Consider the following 10,523-nt stretch of genomic DNA (forward strand, 5'->3'; position numbering starts at 1 on the left):
ACTTGCTTTTATAAGAATGTGAATGTGAGTTTGAATCTTCTCTACATATGCCAACATCACTAGTGGAATAAAGAAGATACATAAATCGAAACAAGGGAATGAAGCATGAATATTATTATCTGAATTTGGACTATAGTTATAGGAACACCCCCTCTGCCCCCCATGGGGCATGAAATAACAAGAGGGACTAACTGTCCAAACCTGCTTCTACATCAAACTTCAAACACTGCATTCCCACTCACTCATACAATACATCAACATGCATGTTCATGTTCATGTTCATGTTCATGTTCATCCTCTCTTTAACTTATTACAGTGGGAAGTGACCAGTCAAACGAATATGATCCAAGGTACAACGCAAACCATACTTATTAACTGCTTCAATTGCAGACCTAAACCCACCTCCATATGCTGGTGACGAATCATTGGCTATCTGGTTCATGAAAAACTCTCCTAACTTGTTCTCAACTTGAGACCTTGCTCCTTTCTTTGATGATGATGATGATGTGGAGTAAGAAGAAGATGAAGATGCTGATGATGTTGATGGCATGTATCTACTAGACCCTGGCATCACTTCTGATTCAAGCCACATGTATGATAGAACCTGACAAATACCTTCCTCTACTTCCGCATCAAGGTTCCGGTAACCTGTGATTGATGTCAAGGCAAGTCATGATTTTATCATATGAACATCACATCATGGAATAATGAGAATCAATTAAGTTGAATAATGTTACCTTTAAGTCTCAACCAAGCATGCATCAACTCATGGGCTAGGATAGCACCTGTGAGTAACCTGTGTCAGGTGAATATTGTCAACTCAACAACTGTTACAAGGTTGTCCAATATGTGTATGTATGATTTTGTTACTTACCTTGGAAGACCATAAAGAACAAGAATAGCTGTAACTTCACATTTTCTAGTCAGCTTTTGATGTTGAGTTCTCATTCCTATGAATCTATGCCCTCCCATTCTTGGCCATCTATGTACCTGAAAGTAATAGTAACAAAATCATGATTAGTAGAGATTGATAAACACATTCTAATAACATAAAACCATAAACAAGCAAGTGTTTCTAAACAATCATACACTGGTGACAGTTTGCTCTTCTGAGAGGCACAAACCCCTTGTTTCAGGCAAATGATGGAAACCCTGCAAGAAGATAAATGAAAATAGAGTAAGAGGACTTAAATTAATTCTATGATTGAGAAAAAAAAAAAAGAAAAGAGTGAATTCTGATAGTTAATTTTACATTCTTCTCCCCAACAATGGCTTCATTAAGTGCATCTCTACCCACAAGAAGCATAGGAACTTGCTGATCTATTCTCATGTTCATCCCTTCATAATAATCTCTGATGGCATGGTATAGAGGCTGGCATTCACCAGTATCCGTTATAGCAGATTCCATGCACTCTAAGCACAAAATCCGTCCATCGTCCAGTCTATAATACTTTTCGTTGCGCGACTTTGAGAAGGAAAACAAAGGATCAGAGAAAGGAAACAAGTTGGAAAAGTTGTTGCAATCAAGAGTGAAGTGAGTACCTCTAATCTTTCACAACTACAACAACGAGCTGTATTATCATACTCATGTGATGGACAATACTTTTGGTACCAATAAGGATGGCACCTATACTCAATCAAACCAGCTGCATTTATTGGAATCTGAGAGTGAAATATATCAGAACAAGTGCATATATATATACAATGAGTAGAATGTAAAATCATTCCAGATGAATTAATCTTACATATTGATGGCAAACTTCACACTTAGGATGTGTTAACTCTTTAAAACAAGTCTTGTGATATGGACGGCTCCCTGACAAAGAAAACTTAAAAAGAAAAAAAGAACACAAGATATGAATAAGATAAGCATATATATGTATATGCAAATCCATCCTAAAAGGATGAACTTACCTCACGTTCAGTAATAGGGTGGCGACAAGAGTGACAACGGAAGCAATCTGGATGAAAATAAGTATCCATCCATCCCAAACAATTTCCATATAGTATCTCCTGATTGCACCCTCCACATATTCTTACATTTGCCAAACTGCATGCACATTCATTGAAAACATATGCAATCACATTTTCTGATATATACACACTTGATTATTCATCTTTGAAAGCAGATATGGAGATGGTAATGCAAGATTAGACCTATATCCTCTGGGATATAAAGGTGCAGGTGTATATGGAGGATGAAGGGCCTTTGAGTAATCATCAATATCATCACTGCCTGTGTGCCATCTATAACCTTGTTGAGCAAGTGGGGAAAAGGGGCTTTAGAATTTGATCAATTTCACAATAAGAAACTTGATTGAAAACAATAGCAGTACCTAGTACCTACCATTTGGTCTCTTGAAATTTTCACCTAAAGAAAGTGCAATTGCTCGGTTCAAATCCTCTTCATCCTTCCGGGATCTAGCACGGTCATCCTAATCAAGAACAACAATGTCATTAAGTACATAAATGAATGTTTTCGTATGGTAACAAAGAAATGGTGGTGTTTACCAATGATCTAGAAGGTGCTCGCCAAACCATGTTTTCCTCTGCAGGCTGCTGTAGATGACGACCGCTACTATCACTCCTTCCTCTACTTGATGATCCAATTTTGAAAATCTTACCAAACCATTTCATAAACCCAGACTTTCGCTCTGAATATGAAGAAACAAAATCCCCTGCTTCCCACCAAATCATACAACACCAGTTAATTCTAATAACATCAATAAGTATACTATATTTACATGCTTTAACAAATCAAATTCGCATATCCATTTAGCAAAACCAACCAACAAATGGAAAAAAAGGAGTTAAAGTTGAAAAAGTAGCTGGTGGGGTTATTCAAAACTTTCCATGAGCATGAAAGAGTACCATATATGCAAGGGTGTGAAAGATGGTTGATATCTGAAGAAGGAGAAGCCATAAGGATGAAGGGAAGGTTATTATGTATGTTAGAGGCGTGAAGAAGGATGCAAAAGGAAGCAGGGAAGGAGGATGACAATGATAGAGAGAGAGAGAGATGGTTAATAGTGGGGAAAAGAGGGTGAGAGAAACAAGAGAGGAATCTCAGGAGGAGGGGAAGTGGCACAGGGCAGAAGAGATTCTTGGCTTGTAAAGTAAATGAACAAAGAAAGAATGGCAGAAAGATAGCTTCTTTTTCCTCATCGAACCAGAATATTAACTTACGCTGGATTGCACACAATCAAACTCTAACGGGTAATAAATATCATCCTACCTTTATTTCAGAAAAAATCATCTTCTATCGAGTGATCAACTCACTCGTCCGTTTAAACAAGCAGCAGACTTTTAAATAAGATTTTGATCTGTCATTAATTAGTTCTTAACCTGAAAAATATCGTAGATAACTAAAAAAATATATCTACAAGTATGAAAAAAAAATGAGTGGTACAAATATATTTTAATGGAATATAAAAAAAAAGTAACGTGTTTAGAGGGATAGAGTGATCCATGATATGCTTGAAGGTTTGAATTTGGAAACATTCCTTTTATATTTTGGCGGTAAAAGGAAGTTGGGTGAAGTCAACTGTGTAGTGTAGGGACTAGGGAGGGAAGGGTCGTTTTCTAAGCTTATAGGTAGCTAGCTGCGGAATTATTCATCTTTTGTGTTAATCTACTAAGCATAGATATTATTATATATCAAAAAAATCAGAATTTATTGTTTTTAATCGTCGATTAATTATTAATATTTAAAATTATAAAATTAAATATATTTTTAAATTATTAGACTAAAAAAACTAAACTGAAATTTTTAAATTAATGATTAAAAATAATAAATTCTAACATTTTTTTATATATTATTCGTCCTTCACAAGAAAAAAGAGTCATCATGAAGCCATGGATTCTGTTCAACTCAGTCCTGAGTTGGAATGGAACTCAATTCAATCAATAGGTCTCTTTAGTGGTTTGATGACTTTCTTCTGCTTTCATACGTAGAATTGATTCCATGTCAACCTCCCTTTGTTCAAATTCATTTTCAAACAAAACTAGCCAATTAACCACTTAATATTTATTTATGAGTAATATTAAGTAACTAATTTTTTCTGTTAATATGAGTTAATTTTTTTTTAATTATTGTGCTTATTTTAAATTATAAACTTAAATATTAAAGTTGACTAATTAAAAATTAGTTAGTTATACTTTTTTTATTTATTTATTATATTTTTTTCTTTTATAATAATAACAATTCAAATCTTTAATCTTTGTTTATTTTTTATTTAGTTAGTTAATTCTTGCAACAACAAAAATTGGTTTCCAATTAAAAATTACACTTGAATATATATTTATGTCTATTTAATCATTCTTTTTTTTTTTCCAAATATTAACTTGTATATTGTTTACTAAACACAACTACCATGGCTTTTAAAAAATAATGTCTATCAGAGAAGCTCTAAAATTGAAAAAAAAAATACCATCACATATAACTCCCTAATTCTTAAAAGTAGAAACATAAACACAACAATATTATTTTAATTTATTAGACATAAAATATTATCTTATACTTTTGAAAAAATACAAACATCCCTAATAAAGCAATACCCTTAAACCCAACCTAGCCCAATTATTACTCTCTTGCGTCACATCAAACAAAAATATAGCTACTTAATTTATGCTTCTTCATAATAATAAGTCAATGAAACATGATCACGATGAGACTAAAGCATATATTAGTAGTCCTACGTATTAAGTATGAACTAGTGTATACTTAATAATAATTAAGTAAATCAATTATTTTCTTATAGAACAAATTGAGAACAATGGTTATTGTTGGACTTTGATGTATGTCTATTTATGGTAATAATAACGCTTGACAACTTCCATGTCTTTTCCATATTCCATTCCTACTGCGTTGCGAATATAAATCGCTATCCTTTTTTATTCCTTATAACAAAACAAACCCTTTTTCTTCTATTTTATATCTTCTATTTGACATGACAATCAAGCAACCAAAAAAGAAAAAAGAAAAGTTCCCTTCATCATTCTTAACTCATACACACATGAAATAATGGTCAACTAATCAACACGAATTTACGTAAGTAATATATTATTGATTATGTTACTATATACTAAAATCAGGTGCTAAAATTAATTATTAATATAAAATATATATTAAAATATAAATACATATTAAAAATAAATTAAATCACATATGTATTTATACACAAATATATTTATGCAGGTCCTCATGCATATTAATGGAGCACTTGTCCCAGTCTCATTTCATATTTTTAAATTAATTAATATATATAATATGTTTCCATTTTAAATTTTAAATGATCTCACTATAAATAAACTAAACCCAATTATTAAAAGTCCAAGCTGATTTTATTTTTCTATCATTTTGACTATTAATTAATCTAATTAAATTTAGTTTTATTCTATCATCAAATTTTAGCCATCACTCATTTATTCTCTTAAATTCTTTTCTTAGTTTCATATTTTCAACTTTCTTTTTCTTCCTTGTCTCGTGGTTATCTTCTCTTCATTCAAAAGGTAAATTTTAAATCTCTATTTTGTTTTATATAGTTCTCTATGACTCTATGTGTCTTTCAATTTCATTGTTTCTCTTTTTGATATTTTCAACTGCAAATTTTAATTCAAACAATTATAATTTAGGTATTAATCTATTTTTTATTCTCTTCATAAATTTATATATTTTATTTTATTATCAATTTAGTGATCTTATTTATTTGTTTATCTTTCGTTCTATTCTATATTTCTATTATATATAATTATGTTGCATATAAATTTTTAAAGTGAATTCACCAATTTACTAATTTAGAATATATATTTTTTATTTTTAGAATAGTAATAAAAAAATATTTTAAAAGAAAGCCTCCACTAGAATCTGAAGTCACTCCATTAGTCTCTTTTAATAAAAAGAAGTTCTTAGAATTTAATGTAAAAAGTCTGGTAGCTTATCCTGGACAACAACCTAAAATAAAGAGTCCACTTCGTAATTGAATAGGAGATGAGTGGTTGAATGATTATTTAGTTACATATATAAAAAGAAAGACATTCAATCAAGTTGATAATGAAACAATTATTCAATATTTTCAAAATATGAAAACAAAAAGAGAAGTATCTTCAAGATTTGAAACGAAAAAAATAGCGATTAATATAATTTTTTATTTTTTTATTTGAATAATTAATGTGCACTTTTATATTTTTAATTTAAATTAATATATATTTTAATAGTAATGTATATTATCCATCACTGAATTTATGACTAATTTTAGTGTACGAAATAACATTTTTAATATACCACCTCATGGAAGCTAACAGATAGAAAAAAAGAAGTGGGAATTGTAGATAACATGATGAAGCTAAGGGATGAATGGTGTAAATAAATTGCGGTTACTAATGTAATAGTGTGATCTAACATAAGCTCAAAAAGCCTAGAAGCATAATTTTCCCTTTTTGGAAGCGATAATGTAATAGCAAATTATATTAATAAAAAAATAATAAAATATATTTTTTCTCTCAAAAACTTAAAAAAGTTTTAAAAATACTCATAATATTTTATTTCTCAATTTTATTATAAAGATTTTTTATTTGCATCAAATATACTCTTAATAACTAAGTTTTTAACAAATTTAAAACTAAACCAACAATAATGCATGACAATTATTTTTATTTATTTGTATTAAAAGTTGTTCTTATAAATTGTTATTAAATTGATCTTAAATTTTTTGAAAAATTAGCCGCTATGATTATATTTGATACAAATCGAATTGTGGGTTAAAAATAAAAAATATATTTTATCCTAAAAAAATATTCTTGTAAGCGATGACAGAAGAAGAAAATGATGTGATTCCTAAATTTGGACGGCCAAGAAATGCATCATATTTATTTTGTGATGGCTTGGCTGCTATTCTAATTCAAATTCTTACAATGCAAGTTGGTGAAGTCACATAAACTTTATTTGAAATAGTACATTATTATTTCTTCCAAGGAACAAATGCTGATCGATGAGAGGGGGAGAAAAATGATACTAATTCTTAATTATGTTACTCAGATCTAGCTTTATTCCAAAGTTTCGGAAAAGAATCTTTCTGAAAATTAGGGTTGTACATTAACCATCTATTAATTTATTAAACTAAATTACTTTGGCTTTACATATGTTTAAAGGTTTAATTTGCACCAAGTAAAAGGAAGCAATATCAATAAAAATAATAAAAAGAAAAAAAAGAAAAGGGCTTTCTGTGGTTCTCAATTCTCACCAATTACAAAGACAGGATCTTCATTGTAAATCAGTCAGTGGTAAAAGTGGGTGGGGCACTGAAAGCTAGGGACTTTCAATTTAAAAAAAAAAAGAAAAAAGAAAAGAGAGAAGCATTTTAGTTAGAACTTAGAAGCATGCTCCTCTACCTTTTATGAACATGGCTTTCTTTTCAGTTACCAAATTATACCATAGGCGCTTCTAGAGATCCCATTTACCAAAACAACTAGTTGTAGCCTTTATTATTGTAAGGTATTTTTGTTACATTAGTGTTTGAAAAAGTAATTGAGACTGAAAAATAAAGACTTTTGGATATAGAAAAAAAAATGGAAGAAAAGAAATTAAAAAAAAATGAGAATAAAAAAAATAGAAGGAAAAGTAAAATTATTTGTTTGTTGTTTAAGAGAAAATAGATGAGAAAAAATAAAGAATTTTTTTATTTGGATGAAAAAAAAAGTGAAAAGAAAGAAAATTATAATAGTATAAAATTACATTAATATTCTTATCTATATTATATATAAATTATAATTTATTAATGATAAGGGATACATGTGTAATTTTATTCATATTGTCACATTTTTTTCATTTTCTTTTCATTTGTGGGGAGAAAATAATTTAGTGAACTCCATACTATTTTTTTTCTTTTATTTCTATTTTCTCTTCTCGTCCAAACAACAAAAAATTTATTTTTTCATCATTTTCTCTCTTTTCATTTTCTTTTTCTTCAAATTCCCTCAATCCAAACCATATGTTAAGAGACAAATATTAAATTAAATTTTTATATTATATTTGAAACTAATCAAGAGGAGAGCTTCATGCAACAAAAGTGGGGTAAGGCCCAAACTTTAATTTTTTTTAAATTATATAAAAAATTTAGTTTAGTTTTTTTAATTTTATTTTATTTTTATTATAAAATTAATTTTTTGCTCCTTCCTAATAAAATTTAGCCTAATTCTGCGCATGACACCAATTATATATGCAGCCATAAAGTTGGAACCAATTATATTGAGAAATTAAATTAATTAGTTTAAATTGTATTTTAATTGATCTATTGGAAAAAGAAAATATATTCATCAGTACGAAGTACTATAAGAATAATGCTTATTAACAGTAAAAGATTTATATAAAAAAGCACACGAATTTGTTGTAGGAGATGTTACAGTAACTGATTTGTTCCACACCATTCATTATTAGTCATCAAGAATTTTTTTTAAGAAAAATGAAAAACGACAAGAGAATTCGTCAAAGCATATATCCGTACTAAGACTTTAATAATATCTAGTAGCAGTAATAGTGCTCAGATCACATAAATAAGTTATTTTGCTTCCTAAAAATGATTATTAATTGATTGATAGAAAATCCATATGATTCTTAGAGTACGTAGCTCTTTTTCAAAGTGCATGCTTTTTCAACAATATATGCAATGCATGTATATATACATAGTAAAAAATCATGAGACTGCTCTTAGCATTTTTCTGAACCCATTGTTTTATTTTCCATGATGAAGATATAAAGCGGATTGCTGTCTTCTATATATATGTATATATATTGGAAGTTACCTTTATATATATAATTAATGGAAACAAGGAAATAAAGAAGAAAAGTTATCTTCCTCAAATATGTATATATTATCTAATAATCCGTTTATTAGCTTTAAAGTTTCTTTGTAAGAAAAGCATATATAACATCCTACCGGATCACATGTTAATATTGAGCACCTTGAACACACTTCTATTTAAAAACCACGTTAGCATCTTGAAACTTGTGCATAAGCTAAGGTAGTTTTCATACTATGGTAGGGTGGGAAATGACATAAAAGTTGGATCAGCTACAATATTTTCTTTTCCTATGCTTGTTTTTGGTCGAGCTTTTCTTGTGCTTTAACAATCCACCCATTAATCATAAAGTAAAGTCGTACCAAAATGGGCCAAAAGGCCCAAAGGTAGGTCAAAGAAGATATTTATTGACAAATGGTGAGTTTGTATCTAGATCAGTTCTGTGAAAGTGAAGATTAGCCGTTGTGTTTTGTTTTACTTTGGGCCTAGGCCCTTTAATTTACCAAAAACATGAAGATTAGCCTAAGAAATTAAACTTGAGCTAGCTCAATTGCTTACAGCAAGGTTCTGAAAACCGGACCGAACTGGCCGGTTCGATCGGTTTAATTACGAACCGACAATATAAACAGTTCGATCCTCTTTTAATAACCGTCTGATAGAAAATCGTTTAAAAACTGACGAACCGGTCAAAAACTGGTCAGTTGGTCTGGACCGGTGACCGGCCGGTTCGAATAAAACGACACTGTTTTGTAGTTTTGTTTATTTGTTTTAAGAAATAAAAAAAGAAAGGATCTCGCTAGGGAGATAACGGACTATTTGTACAATGTGTACAATGGCTATTGAGTTATAAAATGAATATCTCCTATACTATTTAGAATAACCATCCGAATACAATGGATAATAAACATTTTCTCGAAAAATTAATTTAATTTTTGGATTCACCAAGGATCGAACTCTTGACCTTTCAAATCTAGCGCTTTAATACCATGTCATGATACCACTCATGGAAAAATGTAACACTAATGATTATATCTCTAATACTCCATAAAGAAAAGCCAAAACCATGCGTGAACAATACACCCCCTCTTCCCCAAATCATTCGTTTACTCCCTGGAGACCTCTGAAGCAAAGCAAAACCCTAGCCCTTCGTTGCCGCCATCGTGCCCGAGGTCCTCAGCGCCGCTGCCGTTCCCAGGTCCTCAGCGTCGCCGCTTCTTCCTCTTCCCCGTGTCCGGAACTCAGGTAGCTCGTCACGTCGTCTTCATCTTCGCTGGCTTCTCTGTTCGTGGCTTGGAGCAGCTCGCCGTCATCTCGCCTATCGCCTCGTCTCGCCGATTGCCGTCCCTTCCTCCATCGAAGGTTAGTGGCTTCGCCTTCGCTTCTTCCTTTTAATTTCTGAATGTTCGGTCTTCGTCTTCGTCTGAAGTTCTGAAATTGTTGTTCAATTTTTGTTCCATTTTTCTTGTAATGTTCTGTAATTGCCTGTTGGTGATGGCTGTAAATTTTTTTTTTCAAATTTACTGATGGCTCGATGGTTCTGTTCGTCTATTTTAGTGTTTTACTGTTTTGTAATTGTTGGATAGTGATGGCTCTGAAATTTTTGTTCAAATTTACTGATGGCTCTGTTTTGTAATTACTAGTTACTGATGGCTCTTAATTATTTTGTTCAAATTCACTGATTACTTTGTTTTGTAATTGTTGGTTTTGCTGGGTGAAGGTTTAGTGTT

At 30.6% G+C, this 10,523-nt stretch overlaps 1 protein-coding gene across 1 annotated transcript; it reads right to left on the bottom strand.

Annotated features, from left to right (window-relative positions):
• Positions 1 to 81: 81 nt before the first annotated feature.
• Positions 82 to 3,201, bottom strand: LOC107480880 (protein DA1-related 2-like). The gene is made up of 12 exons (XM_016101082.3): positions 2,872 to 3,201; positions 2,512 to 2,678; positions 2,348 to 2,435; positions 2,158 to 2,254; positions 1,915 to 2,050; positions 1,746 to 1,829; positions 1,543 to 1,662; positions 1,253 to 1,465; positions 1,090 to 1,152; positions 875 to 990; positions 738 to 796; positions 82 to 648 (listed from the first exon to the last, which is right to left on the bottom strand). Exons 1-12 carry the CDS (start codon positions 2,921 to 2,923, stop codon positions 311 to 313), a joined length of 1,533 nt encoding a protein of 510 aa, XP_015956568.1. The 5' UTR covers positions 2,924 to 3,201; the 3' UTR covers positions 82 to 310.
• Positions 3,202 to 10,523: the final 7,322 nt, after the last annotated feature.

This window comes from Arachis duranensis, chromosome 3 (genome assembly GCF_000817695.3).
Source record: "Arachis duranensis cultivar V14167 chromosome 3, aradu.V14167.gnm2.J7QH, whole genome shotgun sequence".
Classification (NCBI taxonomy): Eukaryota; Viridiplantae; Streptophyta; class Magnoliopsida; order Fabales; family Fabaceae; genus Arachis; species Arachis duranensis.